Source organism: Diaporthe batatas, assembly GCF_019321695.1.
Source record: "Diaporthe batatas strain CRI 302-4 chromosome Unknown Contig00001, whole genome shotgun sequence".
NCBI lineage: Eukaryota > Fungi > Ascomycota > Sordariomycetes > Diaporthales > Diaporthaceae > Diaporthe > Diaporthe batatas.
The window spans coordinates 3,540,753-3,562,080 of record NW_025408548.1 but is presented as its reverse complement, the minus strand read 5'-3'; the positions used below and the strand labels follow the sequence as shown (position 1 = coordinate 3,562,080).

Sequence of the window (21,328 nt, the reverse complement as noted above, 5' to 3'; positions counted from 1 at the left end):
TTATAATTACTCTTTAAAAAATATTTTTAAAAATAACTTTTATTATTACTTTTAAATTATTAAAAATATTATTTAATTTTATTAGAAAATATTTAAAATAAAATTCTTTATAAATTAATAATTAAAAACTTAAAACTTAAGTTTTAATTAAATAAACTTTTAAAACTTTTTAAAACCTATTTTTAAAATTAGTTATTAGAAGACTTCTTCTTAAAACTATTATTTTAAATATCTAACTTCTTAATAATCTTTTAAAATTAATCTCCTAACTACTCTTATTATTATTACTTTTATAAAATTATTATCCTAATTATTATACTTAAAAGTATTATTTTTAGTAAGTATTTTAAAAGTAATAAAAATACTAATATATTTAAAAATAAGCTTTATAATAAAAATAAAATAATTATAAACTTAAAATTATTATTTTAATAAATATAAATAAATATATAATTATATATTTTATTAATATAAAGCTTATAATAAATCTTTTAAATATAAATAATATAATTTATAATATAAATATTAAAAGTTTTACTTAAAAGACTTTTAAAAGTATGAAAATAATATATAATTAAAATTAAAATATTAAAAATTTTAATATAAATATTTCCACCTAATTATAATAAGTATAATAATTACTTTTATTTATACTACTATTAAAGTACTCTTTAAAAGACTTATTAATAATAATACTATTTATATAACTTATATAAAAGTATTATACTTAATAATTATATTATAAACTTTATTTTTTTAATAATATACTTTATTTTAATATTTTTAACTTAAAACTTTTAAATTATACTTTTATCTTTATAATTTAATAAATATAAGTAGTAATAAAATCCTTTAAAAGTAATATTAAAATAATAAATATTAAATAATAAATATTAAACTAAAAGTTTAAAACTTACTCTTTTAATAACCTTACTAAATTTATAAAAATTCTTCTTTTAAATATAATTATAATTTAAATTAATATTTTAAGATAAATTAAAAAAGGTATATAATTTAAATTAAAATTTTAAAAAAATACCCTTTAAATATATTATAAAATAGAATTTTAAAAAAAATAGAAATAAAAAGTTTTTTTTTTAATTTTACTTACTAGAGAGTAACTAAATATAGAGAGCTTAGAAATAAATAGTATAAAGTAAGAGAAGTATAATCTTTTTATATTAGTAGGGGGTAATAGCTATATTCTCTAGAACTAGATTTTAAAGAGTAACACTATTTTTTAAATTACTCACTTAACTAAGTAATTAGAAAGTAATAAGTTTTTCTCTATAAATTACTCACTCCCCTTAAAAAATAAAAAGTAATAATATTAATATATAACCTTATTTAATACCTATTTCTATAAGTACCTAATAGAACTTATATATTAAAGTACTTCCTTCTAGGGTACTCTTCTTTTAATCCTAACAATAATCACCACTACAAACCACCCACTCTAAACTTCACATAAAATAAAGTCCTTCTAATAATAATTAACTTTAAAAGATTTTAAAATAAAAAGAAATTTATAATATATATAGTTTTATTTTTATTCTATATATATTTAAGAATATATATAACGTTTTTATATAATAATAAGCATTTAAAACCTAGTATTTAAAAAGAATATAATATTAATAATAGTAGTTATAATATAATATTATAATATATTACTCTTAAAACTTTTATAATAAAATATTAAAACTTTTAAAATAATTTTAAAATAATTTATAAAAAAAAAAATAAACTTATTCTCCTTTAAGTTTATATTTTATTATTAATAAATATTATTATTTTAATAATATAAAAATATAATAAATATAAAAAAGAATTTAAAGTTCTTTTATAAAAATTATAAAAATATATATAAAAGTATTAAAGACTTTATATATAAGTTTTAAGTTAGGAAAGAAATAAGTAATTATATAATATAAAGAAAAATATAATATAGTTAAAGCCTTTCCTATTAATATATAGTTTCACTTCTATTTTATATATATTTAAAGATATATATAATACCTTTATATAATAATAAATATTTAAAATTTAATATTTAAAAGAATATAATATTAATAATAATAATTATAATATAATAAATATTTATAATCTTAACTTTATAATATAATAATAAAATTAAAAGGTATTATTTTAATAATAATATTAATTATAAATAAAAGTAATTTATAAGTTAATTATTATAAAGGAATTATATAATAAAATTAAGTTTTAAAAATAATAATTATATAAATAAATTATATTAAAAGAATTCTAATTAAAATTATTCTTTAAATATATATATATATATATATATATATATATATAATATAACTTTTATTAAATAAATTTATAATATTTAATATTATAATCTTTATTTAAATATATAATTAACTTTAAAAAATTAAAATAAAAATAATTTATAATATATTATTTTAAGATTTTTATAATAAAATATTAAAACTCTTAAAGAGAGTTTTAAAAGTAATTTATAAAAATAAAGAAAAATATAATAAGTTTATTTTTCTTTAAGTTTATATTTTTATTATTAATAATTTTTTTTAATAATATAAAAAAGTATAATAAATATAGAAAAAGAGAATTTAAAGTTTCTCTATAAAAAATTATAAGGATAAATATAAAACTATTAAAAACTTTATATATAAGCTCTAAACTATTAAGGAAGAAACAGGTAGCTAAATGAAAAGATAGTTATATAGTATAAAGGAAAAATATAGTATAGCCAAAGCCCTTTTCTACTAATATATACTATTTCCCGGTCTAACCAGCTTTCAAAGCCATTATACACCATCACATAGACACCACCAGCGGTAACCTAAAAACCCTAATCCGCAACAAACTCGCCTCCATACTAAACTCAAAATTGCTCAAAGCTGGGGTCATTCAGACCATTATATCCGTTGTGAGTCATAACGACTTGCAGGAAAGCCTCTAGGTCATTCAGATCGTTCTGATAAGCGAGGAATGTTCCTTGAGGAGTTGTGGTTGTGGTGAAACAATCCAGTGTTTTCGCCAAATTTGTGTGGATAACGCCGTTCGCGCCGATGTGTCCTGTAGGGAAGTTTGGCGTGGGCCGAATCCTAGGGTCCACGGGAAAGTCCTGATGCCCAGCGGAGGCTTTGATTGTTAAAGCATTGCCTGGATTGATTGGATCCCAGTAGAACGGCAGCCATTCCAGACCGACATTCAGGATGATGTACAGTCTGCGGGTATTGTGTGCGACGTGGAGGCGGGCCACGGCCTCTCTCATGACAACATTCCACTCGCCGGGCTTATCTTTGCTTGGCGCCTTACATTCCACCCATAGAACATCTCGCTTGAACTCATCATACCCGCCTAGAGCGCCTGCCTGCACAACGTGGTCGACTTGCACAGTGACAGCATCAGGCTTCTTTAGGTGGTTCTCATCCGCTGGCAGGCCTCGATATGCCTGTACTAGAACGTGGTACATTGTGGCCCGCCCTGTTGCCAACTGATTGGGGTTGTATTCTAGATTAAATAACCCAGTTAGCAAATCAGATATCAAAACAAAAGCTTCTAGTGTGGGAATATGCGACGGCAAGCCTGAGGTACCACAACATCCATTTCTGAATAAGTACTTACCGGCGGGGAAGTATACTCTCAAGATATCTTGCCATGCATGGTTGCAGATATCTTCCTTGGTATAATTAGGCCCCTTTCTCCATAACGCCTTCAACAAGGAGTACGAGCTCTTGTGGGACAAGTAGAAATGACTGCAGGAGAGTCTCCATTAGCATACCGTCGGATTCAACATGTCGATGGCATTTTTATACACATACTTGCCAGGTGGTACTTGAGCCATGACGGATAAATATAGTGCTTGGATAATGAGGTGTTCGAAAGTAATTGTGCTTAAAAGATGTAAACTGTGAGTACGATGTGCCATGACAGCAGAGATGACAGCAGATGTCTCTTGTATTTATGCGCGCCGGCGTCCATCGCTTGGTTTCTGTTCAACGTGATCCCCATCTGTATTCTCGATCCTTCAGGCGGACCACGGTGAGGCTCACGGCCCATGAGGCTGGAGCAGATAAAAATAAACACCATCTCTTCCGGCCACATGTCCTTCTCAGCGGAGAGGTGTCATGATGTTGGTTAAGGTCATGGTTTAGGTGTCGACCTCTTGTGTGGAGCCTAGACGGATGGATTTGGTAACGAAATGCTCCATGATGCTATTTAAGGATTCGCTTCTGGGTCAAAGTAAGTGCATATGGTCGTCGTACTGGTCCCGGCTGAAATTAATGGCCACGATGTTGGTTTGCTCCATAATTTCGATAGGGTCAAACTGCCCTATACTGACATCCTTCGGCCTGCGGCTTCTGGACCCGGTCCCAGCATCCCAAAATATCAAAGTGGGCGCTCCCATCGAAGTCTCTGGACAGGCGTGGCTGGGACCTGTGCCGCAATGCATGGGTGATAGCGACCACCAACAACAACATTTGGACCTAAATTTAGATTAGGAAGAACCACAGTCAGTGGGCCCTCTGTCCATCTCTACAAACTTATCACCTTTTTACACATGTTCTAAACAGAGCGAATTCTACGCAGTGCACTCAGACAGGTCGCGGAATCTGTATAAAGATCAGGCAAAAGTCCACAACTCTCATCTCATACCATGGTAAAATCATCATTTCCTAAGAAGTCCATATCTTTGTCACCAGCCTTTGCAGCATTCAATCACCGATACGAAACTCCAATTCGTCGATTATATCATTACCATGTCAGCCGTCAAGAAAAACCCCAAGGAGCAGCCTCCGACTGCGCAACGTAAGTTGGGAAACCCGATTGCTGACATGATTAAATTAAGAGCGCAGACATGCGCAGTGATGATACTGATTGGTCTGTTATAGTCATAAGCTCGATGGAACGCATGAAACTCGACTCAGGAAGCGGTGGGGGAAAGGCGCCTCAGCTGGCGAAGCCTGCTCCCAAGCTGGATCCGAAAGAGGTGGAGGACCGCAAGAAGCACAATGACATTATCAAAAAGAGTTCGGCTATGAAGCGGATAGGGCCGGGGGTGTCTCTGGCGTTCCCGAGGATCAAATCTCGAGATGGCAAGAAGGAACTCGTCTACGACCCGAAGACCAAGCGCAGCGTCATGAAGGTTGTTGTGAAAACAGCTGAGGCCACGAAGCCACAGCCCACAAGCGGCTTGCCAGTCAAGGGCGTTGCTTCGGGCTATGCTTGTACCAAAAGTACCCAGAAGTTTGCAAAGGCATCGGAGCTGGAAACTCACAAGAAGACTCATAAGTAGACATCTCATTGGAGGGCGCGGTAGGAAACACATAGACTTCAGGAGGCGCTGCATTGGCAACCTTGGAAGGACGCAAGGACTGAGCAGATTAATGTGCTCAATCAATACAATGCAAGCGAAGCATTGCGCACTAAGTTATCCATAGGCATTAATTTAGAGGTGAAATGTTTCGGCCGGAAACTCGTAATATTGCAGCTGTAATAATTTGCTTAAAAATGACACTGTTGTGGCGTACGACGAGCTAAGTGCTTCAATAGAACAATTCAATGCTGACCTCAGCATGAGCCTGGCCTCCAGGGCCTTGATCCTGTAATTGCACATTGGAGCTTGATAAACACTGCATCGCTTAGACCATAAATTGAGTGTACAGCCTTTCGATGTGGATAGCCCTCTAAATATAGCGAGGTGCATTTCTCGGAGGTGTTGAGAGCAGGTCCGGAAAATGGCGTCCTTCACCGCTCCACTCTGTTGGTTTGGTGCATCAGGCGTAGGATGAGTCCTATTTTAAGTTGCTGCACCGTTGTTTGATCCGTTGGTCCTGCTGCACCGCATGCGACGATTTACTTGCGTACACGATTTGATTACGTCATACTGGGGACTGCTGCCTTCGGGTGCCTGAAGCCATGCATATATCAAGCCGACGCCTTCTCGTGTCGCTCAAATCAAAACCGCATAGCTTGACAACATTTCTTCCTGTCACAACATCTGGAGCTCCACCACCCCCCACCTCTTTGCACCAGGGACTGCTTTCCCCCACACTTCTTTATCCCTTGCGAGCGACAACAGAAAGGAAAGCCACCTCATATCGATCATGCCAGGCTCGAATACCATCACCGCTCTACGCGGCTTCAGGGTTCGACTATCCACGCTAGACAAGTTTCTTGTCGCCAATGGCAAGGCGCATGGCGCAGAAAATGGGTTCGCCCCCCTTTATGACTTCGACAAGCCCGAAGGTCCCGATGAGATCAGCGCGATACTTCGAGCGAAGGCGGGCGGCGGCAGCGGAATTCTCTACGTTGTGCCAGCCGCTGAAGGCCATGATGTCACCCCTTACGTCTATGTAGCCTACCAGTACCGTCACGTCTACTCTCAGCTGCGCATTACTCCGCAAGACCCGCCTGAGCAACCGATCCCAGCGGAATTTGAGCAGCTGAGACAGGAGATCCTCGGTTACAGGGACAGTGCAGGGGGTGGAGTATCTCAGGGCTTTGACCAGGAAGATGGGGTCATGGGTCTGTACATTGTGTACACAGAGGGCCGGTCGGCACCCAATCCACCTGAGTTGCGAGAGCGATACAAAGTAAGTCATAAATATTCCCATGCACATGTATTAGTGGGATGCCATGATTACCAGTGGCTGACATGAAAACCAATGGTAGCAACCAATTCAGTGCAACCAGTGTGATGAGACTTTCATAAGGTGGTCCGCTAGACAGTGGCACCTTGACAAAGTCCATGGAATTGATGAGCCTTTGAATTCACTCCCAGGGAATGCATAATGCATAACAGTCTCAGGTCTATACCTTTTCATGGGTCAGTGTTTTCGGAGAAAATTAACTGTGCTGGCCGGTATAGCCGGATCTGGGCGATAGGGTCTCTCTACACAAATGTGTCTTCAATGTTCGGTAACTGTCCCATAGTTATAGATCCTAGTATAGGTCATCCACAAGGAGGTTCTTCTATGGGTGCCTGTAATATAGCTCTTTATCCCATAGACAATCAACATACAGCAGAGGTTACACCAGAGGACATCTGGAGGTTCTTCCACAGTTTGTGATTCCAGACCCGCCTGTCCGGCTGTGCAAATCATTAGCCAAAGCCGCAGGTAACGATGGCCTCGTCCGTAATGCCGCACGTGACAGCAGTCTGCATGTGCGGGAAAGAAGGTGGTTCATGCAAAGACTGCAGCGGATCCTCGTGTTTTGAATAAGACCACCAGAAATTACAGATAGACCGAGGGGACAGATATTAATGAACAAGATGAGTATATAATCAAGTCCGTGTGTCTGTTAGTTTGCCTCCATCGAATAGAGATTGGAGATCGGGGTTGAAAGCATGCGCAGTAGGTGACTTCACACCAGGGCCAGGAAATAGTCCTGCATGCGCTGATATCCACATGTCGACAAGCCAGAACTAAGGCCTGAAATTCTCTTACTAAAGCATCGCAAGTTTGGATTCCCAAATACGGGCTGCTATCAGTGATCTAACAAAGAAGTTGTCTTTGTAAATCGTGCGCTTCGTCAACCCCCCTCATCCCGGACCAATGACGCTCTGACCACAAAGGAGGACATGTCGCTTCCATTTCTGAAATTCTAGTCACAAAGCTGAACCAAGAATAGGTGTTTCCGATCATTCTTATATGCATTGTCGAATACATGACCGCATCTCCGTTCCAGACTCTCTCAGTGGCCCGAGACCAGCATCACCAGTGTCGAACCTGCACGCGGTTTCTCCGTGGCAAGATTGAATATGTCAATAAGTTGAGTCACCTAGCCTTCGAAGGCAGATTCGTCATAATCGAAGTATTCGGGACCTCGGGCCTTACGGAGAGCTTCCCGAGCGATCTCTCGGGTCGGGCCTTCGAGGCCTAGGTGTATTCTCACCGTCTTCTTTTCTCGGGCATTCCGGAGCCATTTCTGTCCAATGGCACCAGGCCTACAAGCATACCCGCCGGTAGCCGAACTCGAACTGGTCCAAGGCGGAACCTTGCAACTTGAACCACCGGTAATCCGTTTCCTAGACCTGGACGAGGCACTCGTGATCGGGCAGACCATTGCCCGTGAAAATACGCCACATCGCCTTACGGGCGGACAACGTAGATTGGGGCCATGGCTGTCTAACTATCTTGGTCGTGGCCGTGAGATATTTGACGTCCTCAAAGAGACTGCGCAAGGAAGGGATTAGATGGAGATGGATCGCAGATTTTCCCAGACCATCTTGCGATCGCCCTGGTCCCGCATTGCCGGGAACAGCTTTCGCTCTTGGAATGTTTCATCACCACGGAGAAATCGTGGCTTGAGTACCCCGGTGCTGCCCTCAGCTGCGATCCTTTCACGGTATGCCAGGTGGCCGTCTACACATCGCATCAGCCGCTTCTTGCCTCTGAGTATTCTCGTCCACACGTCCAGGATATGGCGGAGATAATTACAGATATCCTACGTCAAGTTGAGTTTCCGTCACACACGAGCACGGGTATTGTTGCTAACCTCGAAGCATTTCATTGCCATGAACCGATGCTCGATCCGGAACTCGACAACAAGCCCAGGTAGGATGCGAAGGGCGTCGAGTCCCGCGGTGATCATTTTATGTTTTGAAAATCCGTTTGAGATCCTTACGCTTGTTTTTGCTGAGGAGTCTTCATATCCGTTTCTCTGTGAACACAGTCCTGATTTGTTTGTTGGCACCATCGTCGTATTGGCGTAGTTTGAGGAATATCTCGCCATCGGAGAAATTCACATAGTTGGAGTACTACTCAGATAAGGCTAGTTTGAGACCCGCGCTCGCATTTGGGCAAATAGTTAGTCTATATGTATAACTAGAGCCCGCGGGCCAGATCTGGAACCATACCACCTTGATATAGGTCCACTGTCCACCACCTAATATCACTTCGTGGGAGCAATTCCTTTCCCACCGCAATCTGATGCAGCCCCTGGAGGCACTCTCTAGTGATGCCATCAGGAAATCTGAGTTCTGGATGCTGCTCACTGCGATTTTCAAGGAGCGAGTCCTGAGATACGTTGGAGAAGCTCTGATGGCGGCTTCCAGGTGGTTTCGTTTCTCATCCCTATAGTTATGTCCTCGGACGTGTACGGAATAGAAGCGAAACCAGTCACTCGCAACTGTTTGCAGGTTGTTGCAGGCCTCCCAGGGATGCATAATAAGCAGAAGCAACACTTTACAATCACCATGCCATTGCCCTCCCATTAATTCGTCGTATCGTCGACCTGTCGCCTGCAGTGGTATCTGAGGGCATAAACATCGATCCTGTGCTGCACATCCACTCTCGAGATTGACGGGTACCACGTGGTCGAGCTAACAAGGATGTCTTGCTTTCTTGTGGACAGTGTAGCCTATGATATCATCCAAAGGTAAGATCACCATGGATTGATCGTGGGTGTCTGGTGTTCTACACTATAATGACAGCCGGCAAGTGCGAGTAAGACAGTACCTAGGTATGCACTTTGGCCACATGCAGGTGGGGAGTTGTACAGTGACACAAGTCGGAATAGCTCCAAGGTTTGAGGGATAGACAGGGTGTGCCCCACCCAGTTACGTTAGCGCCTCATGATACACCTATGTGTTCAGGATGAGATCCTCTCGAGGCTCAAGGTGACTCACCTACCACAGCGCAAGTGCTCTGGTGATCGTGGCTCTGACGTCGCTGTGTCTGGACATATAAAGCAAGGCGCTGGTCCAGCATTGCCGAGGACCTTCTGCCCAACTTCGTGATTCCCATCAACGTACCAGACCCCACCTAGCCCTCGAGTCACCATGCAGTTCATCACGGTCGATGTCTTCACGGACACCTCATTCCTCGGCAACCCCCTAGCGGTGGTCATTGTCGAGGACAAAGATCGATCTGCGCTTGGGAAGGATAAGCAACAGCTCGTTGCCAAGGAGTTCAACCTCTCCGAGACCATTTTCCTCTACCTCCGGCCGGGCGAGACCATACAACACCCGGACCGGTCGTCGAGCGTGCGCGAGGTGAGCATCTTCACCATCGAGAGCGAGCTTCCCTTCGCGGGCCACCCCACCATCGGGGTGACCTACCTGGTCCTGCAGCACCTGGGCTGGGACTTTGTCGACACCATCACGCCGCCGTGCGGGCCAATCCGCATCGCCAAGTCCTCGGCCGCCGACGGTAAGGTGACTGCGAGCATCCCGCACGATGTTCACCTGCACTCGCGCACGCTGCGGTCTCTGTACGAGCTGGGCGACAAGGATGTCAGGGCCCAGATCGAGCCCGCCCTCCATGACGACGAGTCTATCCGCGCCGCGGAACTCGACGCTCCTATTTTCAGCATCGTCAAGGGCATGACATTCCTGCTCGTTGAGCTCCCCAGCTTGGATCACCTCGCCCGCGTTGATGTCCGCAAGCGCCTGAGCCTCGGCGAATACGTGAGCCTCCTGGATGCAGGACCATGGGGCCATGGGTTCACGGCGAGATATTGTGAGTGGCTGCACACTTTTCTACGTACTGCCTGGCCTTCGGCCTCCGGAGTTGAAGTCTTTGTCGGAGGGGCCTGGTTGTCTGGGCGTGAACGGCGCAGTGCTAACGACGAGACGAGCAGACTACGTCCCGCAGGCTGTTGTGACTGATGAGAATGGACTGAGAACTGAGACCATCCGGTCGAGGATGGTGGAGCTCGACTTTGAGGACCCGGCCACCGGCTCCGCGGCGTCGTCGCTGACTGGCTATCTGAGCCTAAAGGGAGATGCCGACGAGATCAGGTACCACATCACTCAGGGAGTCGAGCTCGGGAGAAAGAGCGATATCGAGACGCACATCGTCTCAAAGCAAGGCACGGACGGAACGAGGGCGATAAAAGAGGTGAGGCTTGGTGGCACGGCGAAGGTGGTGATGAAGGGGGAGATATTCCTTTAGCATATTATTATTACCCTGCGATGAGGACCCCGGACTGACGGGCAAATTGATGTTTCTGGGTGCGTCGCGCAGTCTGGGAATCACTGTGTTTCAGGCCTACATCCGATCTTTGATGTTTCTTGGAGGCATAAATTACCGAGAGCCCCTGGATCTGGCGGCTACCGTGCAGACAGGCATGGAGCGGCAGGACGGATTGCAACATGCGTATGCAAGAGGCGGCCCTCCCAGAACACTGGGTCTGAGTTGAAGTTGTGAATCATCTGACAAACGAGGCTGCCCGACGTAGGCAGGGTGGCCATATTCCCTCCCGTCAAGCCTGTCCATGAGACTGGTACGGAGTAGATCTCTCGACTTGATTCCACGGCCCACAGAAAGCATTGCCAAAGAAGAGCAGACAAGATTTGATCGAAATGGCTTTAAATTGAGTAGCGGGCTGTGCAGGTGTCAAGGTTGGCACGAGCCGGGCGAGGAGAGGGCAAAAATCTGGGGAAACGCACAGTACATAGGCTATCTAGGCAGGTACCTAGGTACGGAGGTACTGAAAGGGGGGCGACTGTGGGCCGTGGACCTCCGCTTCTTCCCCGCCGCTGGCTAACCGTAGCTTCCCCACACAAGGGAAGATCAGAGCCGCTCAATGTTCTAGAAAAAATCAGGCAGGAGCCCGGGGTCTGGACAGACGTTTGGTCAACATTGGGCTGACAGGTCTCTACCCCCCTTGGACCCCCGGGCTGACTGCCAGAGCATCCCCTCGGATTCCACACCTTGACCCGGTAGTGCAAGATCCCGCGACATCGCGAATCTAGCACAATTCTTTGTGTTGCCATTTTGATCGAGCCAACGAGCCCCGTCCCGACCCAGCAGCCGCGGCAGCCTGCCCTCTCTCCCTCCCTCCACCTGTACCCTGCCCATAAGACACATTCCACTTGGGCTTAGCTCGCTGCGGACTGTACGGAGTACACACATGCATGGTTGTCTGCGAATGCCCGCACCCGTCTCAGAACAGTCGAGCTGGAACCCGCTGTTCCGGCGGACGCCATCGAGCAGCACACGTCGCCTCACCAACCACCACCGCATCGTCTAGTCTTCCTCTTCCTTGCTCTCGCCCGAGTAGCCAGCCAGCCCGCCCGCCAGCCAACCCAAACGTCTATCGTCTCCAGCACCCTCCCTTTTCAACCCCAAACGCCATCGCATGTCGGCGTCATGGAGTCCATCCAGCTGGCCCAGATGCTAGCTGACATCTCCGATCTCAGCGCTGCCGACAAGAAAGCAGCAGCAGCACTTGTGAACGCGAACAAGGCACTCGCCCAGGAGGCCCAGGCCCAGGCCCAGGCCCTTGCCCCAAACCAGAATGACGGCCTCAAGCCCCCTGCCCCCAACGCCGGCGCATCGCGACCCTCGTCCTCTGTATCCAACAACCGTCTCGACAAGTTCGGGCGCCGCATCCTGACACCACCCATGACGCGAACCAACTCAAATCAGGGGTCCATGCCCGGGACGCCCCGAGGTTCTGATGTAAGTAATCACTCGCCCGTGACCCACGCCTGGGTAATGTGACACCGTGCTAAAGCCCGCCTGCGCGCAACAGCCCGAGGACGACGTCGACCGCGCGAGCACGCTCATGGCCCTTTACGACATCCGCAACAAGATCAAGCAGCAGGACAACACGAGCCTGATCAGGGCGCGCGAGAAGATCGACGCCATGATCGCCAAGCAAAAAGCCGCGGTCGAGAAGCAGAACAAGCAGGGCGGCGACGCGTCGCAGACCCTGGAGAGGCCGCGGCCGACGTCGCGCTACACCTTCCCACGGCCCGACGCGACGAGCAACGCGGACAAGAAGTGAACAAGACGTGAACGAGACGTGAAAGAGACGGGAACTCGGGCAGGCGTTAGCCACGGCGCATGAAAAAGGCATCACATTACACTACATGTTTGGCGCGAGGCGTTTTTAGGCACGGAAAATCCTGTCCAACAATGGCTGCTTGGTAGGGTGTGGTACGGACTTGGGAAATGGAATGAATGGGTCTGCCTATATTATAAATGATCTGGTTTATGACCGCTCGGTGGCACTAATGGGACATCAAAGGTATTTGTTGGTGGGATTGTACGAATGAAAACATGATTGATTCCAGTGAGGCCCAATAGGTCTTATCATAGATGGTTAATGCAACTCTGTGGTTACAAACAACAGACGCCTACGCCAAATGCCAGCCAGATTGACATGTCGGGCAACAAGAATTCCTGATGTGAACAGCTCGTCTCGCAGGTGTCTCCGGCTTGCTTGTTGTGATTGTTCTTGGTGGCCACCCTGTGGGCCCATCAATGAATGGTAGGTAGCGTTCAGGTGGCACATGAAAGACATAGGTGCAGTGCATGTTGCAGTTCTGGACTGCGACTCATCAGGGTGGGTTCAGGCTAACAACTCGAAAAGATAACCATAATCACAGAAGTATACTCTGCTCCCCCTAAAAATGGCATCATTGCACAAGGGGAGCCGAGCCTGGTCCGAGCCCGAAGCTCCACTGAAACTGACCACTGCCGCTAGCACCCCGAGCTTCGTCAAGTGCTACCAACGCAGGCCCCCCACCCTTTATTAGCAGCCTGCCCTTTTTACGACAAAATTGCACCTCCGACGTCACGGCTGGGCCTTTCGCCTCCCGACCACTTCACACTCAACAGCACATACCCAGCAATCTGACCGTCATGGCGACCGGAGTGGATGCGAAGCTCCTCAAGAGCACCAAGTTCCCCCCAGAGTTCAGCCAGAAGGTTGACATGACCAAGGTCAACCTGCAGGTCATGAAGAAGTAGGTCAAGCCAGTGTTGGCGGCGTCTCCCCCCCTCCCACCGACGTGCCAATTGCCTTTCCACGCGACTGACGCGTCACTCCTCATTCAGGTGGATAGCGGGAAAGATCTCGGAAATCTTGGGCAGTGAGGATGACGTGGTCATTGAGCTATGTTTTAACCTCATCGAGGGGTCTCGATACGTGAGTTACCTCGCCAAACGCCTCGCCTCCGATCTTCCTAATGAATCTAAATGCTAACATCTCCTCGCCCGCAGCCCGACATCAAGTCTCTCCAGATCCAGCTCACCGGGTTTCTCGACAAAGATACGGCACCGTTCTGCAAGGAGCTGTGGAACCTCTGTCTCAGTGCCCAGGCCAGCCCTCAAGGCGTGCCCAAGGAGCTGTTGGAGGCGAAGAAAATGGAGCTAATACAAGAGAAGGCACGCTGCTTCAGTACGAGACCGATTGCCCAGAACCCGCATACTAATCTAGAACCAGATCGAGGCCGACAAAGCTGCCGAAGAAGCCCGCAGGAGACGAGAAGAGCTTGAGGCCCGCCGTGGCCGGGGGGGTGGCCGTGTCGACAGCTATCGTGGTGGACGAGGTGACCGAGACACATACCGTGGCGGGGGCCGAGGCTTTGGACGGGGTCGCAGTCCTTCACGTTCACCCCCTCCGCCCAGGCGAGGAGCTCGCGATAATTACCGCGGGCCCACCCGTGGGCGCGATTCGTATGTTCCTGGCGATCGACGCCCTACGTGGCGACGGTCGCCCTCGAAGGACTCGCCACCGCCTCGTTCCCGCTCTCGCTCGTCCAGTGTGTCAGGCAGTCGACGACCGAGAAGACGCAACTCCTCGTCCCCGGATGTACGCAGGAGGTCGCGGTCACCATTGCCCCGGGAGAACAACTACCGCCCTCGCAGGCGCTCCCCGTCCTCAGACAGGAACTCGCCTGCGCCAAAACGCCGACGTTACTCGTCGTCTCGAAGCCGCTCACCTGTCAGGCGGCGGAGGCGCGGCAGATCACTCTCGTCATCTGGCTCGGACAGGCGGTCTCCGTCACGTTCACGAAGCCCGCCCCGGGGACGCCACAGGGATAGCCGGAGCCGGAGCGGCTCCCCCGGCGGTAGTCGCCGGGTCCGAGGTCGAGGAAGACGCGAGCTAAGTCGTAGCAGGTCTCCGTTCGATTCTCCGCGCGACTCCCGGCGCTTGTCGAGGTACCGAAGCAGAAGCAGAAGCTCGAGTCGTGGTGGGAGAGGGGGAAGCAAGAGAAGCCCGCGGAAACATAACACATCCTCCATCTCATCCAAAGACCGTTCGCGAGACAACTCGGCTGATGTTTCCGAAGACGAGAACAGAAGACCCAGACCCAAGTCCCCTGCCGAAGATGACAACAACGAGCCCAAGACGACGACAGCGACAGACGCCTCATCGAAGGTACGCTAGTCTCCTTGACTGGGAAAGAGTGGGAGGCCGGGGTTGGTCACTTTAAAGACTGTACGCGAGACACCTACTGACCAGCTGTCATGCTCTACGAAGCCTCAGCCCAAGCAGAAGACAACGCAGCAGAGGGCTACTGAACTGAAAGAGAAGCTGCTCAGGGAGCGGCTGATCAAGCTGAGGAGATCCTCAAAGAGCGGACCGAGCAATGTCTGAGGCTAACCTCTGTTAAAGTATTTCATGCGCGTCACTGGACGCGTATCTCGGTTGGTGTTGCTTGTTGCACCCATCAAGGCATTGGCATCCCCCGCACTCCTTCCATAGCTACAGTCTCAAGGGCATTATACATACATACCTAGGTAGACAGAGCCCTATATCATCGTCACGGATGCCTCGTGTTTCTTTTTCTGGTTTGGCTGTTGACTGATGTGTGATGCACCATGAAATGTTGTCCCTACCTGCCTTGGTACCTGGTACTACCTAGGTAGTTACCTAGGTACACTGGAGTGGAGTTTCGATGGCCCCTGCCTAAGTAGGTATCGATCAAACGGGCTTGGTTGCTGTGAAAAAGGGTCCAGTCGAGCAAATGGGCCCAATGACGTTGTATCTTCTTCGACTCAAACTGCAACAAATCAACATTGAGAAAAGACGATGCGTTAAGAATTATAAGCAGTGAGCCCTCATGCTCCAAGCATGCCTGCCTCGTCGTAACCTCGCCATATCGCAAGCTCTCCAAACATACGTATTTACCTGTATTCAGCCTTGATAGGCGGTGAGTAATTGGTTACGGAGTAGCCCAACCCTGTTGCGGCCGCTGTGGGCCGGCCCCCGCACGCTTTCAATCGGCCGTCTTCAAACATGTCGGCACAAAAGAAGCTCAAGCTCAGCCTCGAGCACGACCCCAACTATCCTTCAGCCAACCCCCAGACCTCTTCCTGCACAGACGACCGCGCAACCCGCCACGCAGCCCGCCGCTCAGCCCATATTGCAGCCCGCCGATCTGCGAGAGAAGACTTTGATCCGCCATTTAACGTTGACGAGGACGCAGACGACTTCGACTCGGGCGAGGACAGCGAGGACAGCGACGATAGCGAGGACAGCGACGACAAAGAGGACACTCGCCAACGCGAAGAGGTTATTATTGACTGCGAGGACTCCCTCACAAAACGCAACACATATAACAATAGCGGTTACGAGACTGCCGAAGGACTACAGGTCGCGATTGACCACTCCAGCCACCTTCGACGCTTTGGCGACAGCCTGCTGGCCCGCGCACGTCTAAAGAAACGAGGCTCTCTGGCCGGCCGAGACGCGCCATCAGAGCCTGTAGGCGCTGAAGAGTAGGACTCGCTCGCTGCAACTGCTCAAATAACCTCGACCTCGTCCCAAGGTGCTGCAGAAAACAACACGGGAGAGAGTTTGGAGTCTGCGATAGCACGCCGCGACGCGCCAGAGCCTCAGCCAGAATACATCCCCACCGGACCACTTGACGATCCTACTTCGATCCTTGGCAGCCCCGCGTCTGGGGGAAACGAAGTCGTCGAGGCGACACCGACGAACTCTAGCACTCCTCAGGTAGATCTCCCCAGATCCGCGCTGCCGACTACCGATTTGACACCGGACACTGGCCTATCGAACGTGACCAGAGGGCGGACAAGAGTGCACTGGCCTCTGGACGACGAGTTGTACAACATCCGTCTCTTGAGCCCAATCCCACCCGAAAGTCCCGAGAAAACGCCCAAAAAATGACAGAGAACAACCAGGCGGCTGCGGGCGGCGATGCGCCTGGCGGGCAGCCGTATTACGAGCTGTCGCGGTCGCAGTTGAAAACGCTCTTACAGAAGCGACGCGATCTCCAGGCCAAGCTCGTGAGTGTGCCGCAGATCCCTGTCACATGTTGGACGTGACGCCCCCCTAACGAATTGCTCCGTCGCAGGAATCCCTCGAAAACCAAATTTACAACAAAGAAACAGACTATCTCGAACAGACCCAGGCCGGCAACATCATGACAGGTTTCGACAACTACACCAAAGGGACAAACGCGGCGGCGGCTCAGCGCCGTAAGGGGGGCAACACGGATATGCATCGCGTCTTCTCCAAGTCGTCTATCTCGTACAATGCGAACGCGGCCGACTCCACCGCAAACACGCCGGGCTCTAGTCACGCTCCGACGCCGGTGAGCACCACGTTCGCTGGCGGGAGCGGCAGCAACCACCCCACGCCAACAAGTGCCACGGCGTCCACGGGCAAGGCAGGAGGAGGAGGAGGTGGCTCGAAAAAGGATAAGAAGAAGGCCATCAGCCTCAGCGCCGATGCTGGTGGCGACAGCGAGAGTGATATCAACGTCAAAAAGGTCAGGACCAACTTTGGGGCCTCCAGAAAGTAGGAGGATTCTGAAAGCGAGGCCATCATGTCTTCCCCTGAACCAGAGCTTGGTGAGGACGATTCTGATGATGACTACCAACCTCCCGGCAATATCAAGAGACGAGGAGGGGTAGAGGGGAGGAGGAAGAGCACGGCGGATCACGCGTCGAGTCGCCGTCAGAGTCCCCGGGGAGGGAGGGGGGAGGTGAAGAAGGGCGAGTCTATCGTCTCAACGGACGACCGACCTTCTGAAGTATGTATTTGATATAAAAGCGCGGCGTTTCGGAAGGACAAGCTGGCGGGTCGACTATGAGCCGACGACGGGGTTCTGTGTAGGGCTTCAAACGGCATCTCAAGGCTCGAGCCAGGATGGATTCTTTGTGATAGGGCTGTCACATGCAGCAGGGTAAAGCAAGTAGGGAAATGCCAAGCATTTGATGCAGCAAGCAACCCCCCACGCGCAATAGCTTCATCCTGACAGCCTCGACCGAAGGGGGGTGTGCAGCTGCGGGGCAATGCCCAGATCGACGCTGCATGCATCCTCAGGCATGTGTGTACATGGAACGGTGTAGTCTGCTCGGTATTACATGCTAGAGCTTACCCAGGCGGCCAGGTACCTACCTGAATCCCTACCTGGGCACCTACCCAGCTACCTAGGTACCTAGGGTAGGAAGGTAGGTAGGTATGTCCTGGATATCTATCTGGTGCATCGCACCTCGCGCAAGGCGGGCACTTTATCCTTCGGAAGGCCTAAGCGGGACATGAGAAGAAGAGCAGGGCGCAATTGGGCGAGCATAGGCCAACCCCCTCAGGGCTCGCCCCGCCCCTCATAAAGCTGCCGGCAGAAGACAGCTGGGGCGAGCGTGTGGGCGCGGCTCAGCGTGTCATCAGAGTGCCTGTCAGTGTCATAATCGTGAGGGGTACCAGGAGCTCCTCCTCCTCTTTTGAGCATCTGGGCCCGCCCCAATCTGCGGGGTTGTGCGGACGGACGGGCACCTTGAGCTGTCTTGACTGAGACAAGGACGTGCAGTTTTCTCTTTTGCTGGTGAGGCAGGGCGTGACGGCACAGGTGGTATGTAGAAGCAGAGTAACGGTTTTCAGAACGGGGGCGGAGAGTATAAGGCTTGTGTGTCGGAGGAGGGGTTGGTTTAATATTTCAACTTGCTGTCCCCATCGCTCGCTCTCCTCCAAAGCACCAGCTCGTGCCCAATACCACCGCCGCCACCACCACCACCACCACCTCCTCCTCCCCCCTCTCCCCCTCCCACCCAACACCCATCAACCGGCCCATGAGACATATCGGCCGCCTTCATGATGACCATCCGCGCAAAGCTGACCCCGGAGGTGCTCCTCTCTGCGCCTCGTAGATCTGCGGGCAACCCCAACAGCTCTGGCAAGCTGGCCCTGCATACGGTAAGCTACATTTGGCTCTGCCATACCGTCCTGGCCCGAGACGCGAGGACATATCACAGCTGATGCCGCCTAGGTGTCGACGTACTCGTTCCAAGAGCACAAGAAGACCAATTCCGTGCAGGTCCTCGACCTTGCCTCTAACCACGCCACCACCCTGTACACAGACTCGTGCTACAGCGAGCCGACATGGCTGAGCGAGACAGAGTTCCTCCTGGTCAAGTGCGGCGACAAGGGCACCTCGAGCCTCGTTGTTGCAAGTGTGAATAGCCCAGGTGCATCGTTAGTCTCTCATCTCACCACCTGCCACCTCCTCTCTCGTGTACTAAAACACTGCGGCACAGTCCAAAGGAGATCAGCAAGTTCAGCGGGAGCATCTCAAACCTGAAGCTGAGCAAGCTGGGTGATGATACCTTTGGCCTGGCGTGCTCAGCCCTGGTGGATCCGTCCGGGGCTCTTTACAACCCAGAGAACGAGAAGAAGCCTTACTCCAGCGCCAAGGTGTACACCAGCCTCTTTGTCCGGCACTGGGACTCGTGGGTGAACGAGAACCGCAACGCCATCTTCTACGGCTCCCTCAAGAGGTCCTCGGGTGGCGCATACCGCCTGGAGCCCCCGGGCCTCGTCAACGTCCTGGCCGGCACGCGCCTGCAGAGCCCCGTCCCTCCCTTTGGAGGCACGGGCGATTTCGACATCGGCCCGACAGGGATCGTGTTCGTGGCGCGTGACCCGGAGCTCAACCCGGCCACGCACACCAAGAGCGACCTGTACTACGTTGCCCTGTCCAGCTTCACGCAGGCAAAGCCCCCGGCGCCGCAGCTCATCAAGACGGGCAAGCTGAGGGGTTACAGCGGCTCGCCGGCCTTCAGCCACGACGGCAAGGCGGTCGCCTTCACGCGCATGCGCGATGTGCAGTACGAGAGCGACAAGCCGCGGCTCCTGCTTGTCCCCGACGTTGCGGACTTGGCCAACGTGCAGGAGTTCTACGAGACGGCAGATGGCGAGGGGGGCTGGGACCGGAGGCCCGACAGCATCCTCTGGTCCGCCGACGACAAGGAGCTCTACGTTGTGGCCGAGGACCTGGGCCGTTCTAAGCTCTTCAGGCTGCCCGCCAGCCCACTGCTGGCAAAGCAGCTGCCCGAGGTCGTCTCGGACGTCGAGGGCAGCATTGGCGACGTCAGGGCGTACCCGGGCGGCAAGGTCTTCGCCAGCGGCTCCAGCCTCACAGATAACTCACTGTGGACCGTCATCGATCCCTCGGCCAAATCCACCAACCTTGTCTCCTCAAATACCAAGCAAGGCCGGGCGTTCGGCCTGTCGAGGTCTCAGGTTGAAGAGACCTGGTTCCGCGGCGCGGGCGATTACGACGTGCACGCATGGGTGGTGAAGCCGTCCGACTTCGACCCGGCCAAGAAGTATCCCCTGGCGCTGCTGATCCACGGCGGGCCCCAGGGGATGTGGGCCGACAGCTGGTCGACGCGGTGGAACGCGGCCGTGTTCGCGGAGCAGGGCTATGTGTGTGTGCTGCCCAACCCTACCGGGTCGACGGGGTACGGCATGGCCCTCGAGGACGGCATCCGCAACGAGTGGGGCGGCCGGCCCTACAAGGACCTGGAGCTGTGCTTCGACCACGTCGCCGAGAAGCTCGGGGCCTACGTCGACGTCAGCCGTGCCGTCGCCGCGGGTGCCAGCTACGGCGGCTACATGATCAACTGGATCCAGGGCCACCCGCTCGGCCGCAAGCTCAAGGCCCTCGTGTGCCACGACGGTGTCTTCAGCACCCTCAACCAGTACGCCAGCGAGGAACTGTTCTTCCCCATCCACGACTTTGGCGGCGAGCTGTGGAAGAACAGGGAGGGGTACGAGACGTGGGATCCCGCCAAGTATGTGGACCAGTGGGCCACACCGCAGTTGGTAAGTTCTAGTATCAGCAACTGTCCAGCATCCTCCCGCGCTGTTCTGCGGTATCTATGGGCCGGGCTAGTAATACCTGCATGAGGGGATGGCGGCATGCTAACCGAGGGAATCCTCGCCACCTATAGATTATCCACAGCGAGCTCGACTACAGATTGCCCGTGACAGAAGGTCTGGCGGCCTTTAATGTCCTCCAGTCCCGGGGTGTCCCGAGCAAGCTCCTCGTCTTCCCGGATGAGAATCATGTAAGCGCTCCTGCCTTTTCAAACCTCACGGTAGTGGAACTGACTGACGCCGGGTTAGTGGGTATTGAAGCCAGAGAACTCGCTGGTCTGGCACAATGAAGTGCTCGGCTGGCTCAATGAATATTCAGGTGTGGGTGACAAGAATGACTCGAGGGCATCACGATGAGATGATTGTGGTCCATGGCCAGCACAGTGATCATTGTTATCATCAAGTCAAATTGCAAACAGTTTTATCCACCGCTTCCACAGAGTGAGCAAGCTGGGTGATAGCAACC

The 21,328-nt window shown here is 49.6% G+C and overlaps 7 protein-coding genes across 7 annotated transcripts; 6 read left to right on the top strand and 1 right to left on the bottom strand.

Moving 5' to 3' along the window:
• Positions 1 to 2,872: 2,872 nt before the first annotated feature.
• On the bottom strand, positions 2,873 to 3,838 carry KVR01_000135 (uncharacterized protein; the record flags this gene model as incomplete). Its single annotated transcript, XM_044781414.1, has 3 exons — positions 2,873 to 3,504; positions 3,619 to 3,749; positions 3,816 to 3,838. 3 exons carry the CDS (start codon positions 3,836 to 3,838, stop codon positions 2,873 to 2,875), a joined length of 786 nt encoding a protein of 261 aa, XP_044650084.1.
• A 258-nt stretch (positions 3,839 to 4,096) lies between these two features.
• KVR01_000886 (uncharacterized protein) lies at positions 4,097 to 5,290 on the top strand (the record flags this gene model as incomplete). The annotated part of the gene is made up of 3 exons (XM_044786537.1): positions 4,097 to 4,118; positions 4,242 to 4,394; positions 4,887 to 5,290. The coding sequence occupies 3 exons, from the start codon at positions 4,097 to 4,099 to the stop codon at positions 5,288 to 5,290; spliced, it is 579 nt and encodes a 192-aa protein (XP_044650835.1).
• A 565-nt stretch (positions 5,291 to 5,855) lies between these two features.
• On the top strand, positions 5,856 to 7,036 carry KVR01_000149 (uncharacterized protein). The gene is made up of 2 exons (XM_044793436.1): positions 5,856 to 6,590; positions 6,670 to 7,036. The coding sequence occupies exons 1-2, from the start codon at positions 6,102 to 6,104 to the stop codon at positions 6,787 to 6,789; spliced, it is 609 nt and encodes a 202-aa protein (XP_044650098.1). The 5' UTR covers positions 5,856 to 6,101; the 3' UTR covers positions 6,790 to 7,036.
• A 2,614-nt stretch (positions 7,037 to 9,650) lies between these two features.
• KVR01_000974 (uncharacterized protein) lies at positions 9,651 to 11,321 on the top strand. Its single transcript, XM_044790260.1, has 2 exons — positions 9,651 to 10,460; positions 10,582 to 11,321. The coding sequence occupies exons 1-2, from the start codon at positions 9,782 to 9,784 to the stop codon at positions 10,893 to 10,895; spliced, it is 993 nt and encodes a 330-aa protein (XP_044650923.1). The 5' UTR covers positions 9,651 to 9,781; the 3' UTR covers positions 10,896 to 11,321.
• Positions 11,322 to 12,095: 774 nt separating this feature from the next.
• On the top strand, positions 12,096 to 12,735 carry KVR01_000020 (uncharacterized protein; the record flags this gene model as incomplete). The annotated part of the gene is made up of 2 exons (XM_044790551.1): positions 12,096 to 12,407; positions 12,481 to 12,735. 2 exons carry the CDS (start codon positions 12,096 to 12,098, stop codon positions 12,733 to 12,735), a joined length of 567 nt encoding a protein of 188 aa, XP_044649969.1.
• An 860-nt stretch (positions 12,736 to 13,595) lies between these two features.
• On the top strand, positions 13,596 to 15,336 carry KVR01_000294 (uncharacterized protein; the record flags this gene model as incomplete). The annotated part of the gene is made up of 5 exons (XM_044793901.1): positions 13,596 to 13,699; positions 13,791 to 13,881; positions 13,956 to 14,120; positions 14,179 to 15,117; positions 15,226 to 15,336. The coding sequence occupies 5 exons, from the start codon at positions 13,596 to 13,598 to the stop codon at positions 15,334 to 15,336; spliced, it is 1,410 nt and encodes a 469-aa protein (XP_044650243.1).
• Positions 15,337 to 15,978: 642 nt separating this feature from the next.
• KVR01_000417 (uncharacterized protein) lies at positions 15,979 to 16,464 on the top strand (the record flags this gene model as incomplete). Its single annotated transcript, XM_044782197.1, has 1 exon — positions 15,979 to 16,464. The coding sequence occupies one exon, from the start codon at positions 15,979 to 15,981 to the stop codon at positions 16,462 to 16,464; it is 486 nt and encodes a 161-aa protein (XP_044650366.1).
• Between the last annotated feature and the right edge of the window lie 4,864 nt (positions 16,465 to 21,328).

Excerpts from the sequence above, each read along its gene's own strand:
- KVR01_000149 (XM_044793436.1), top strand. The coding sequence starts at position 6,102 with ATGCCAGGCTCGAATACCATCACCGCTCTACGCGGCTTCAGGGTTCGA. Across the intron at positions 6,591-6,669 it reads AGTTGCGAGAGCGATACAAA|CAACCAATTCAGTGCAACCA; the intron begins GTAAGTCATAAA and ends AACCAATGGTAG.
- KVR01_000974 (XM_044790260.1), top strand. The coding sequence starts at position 9,782 with ATGCAGTTCATCACGGTCGATGTCTTCACGGACACCTCATTCCTCGGC. Across the intron at positions 10,461-10,581 it reads TGGGTTCACGGCGAGATATT|ACTACGTCCCGCAGGCTGTT; the intron begins GTGAGTGGCTGC and ends CGAGACGAGCAG.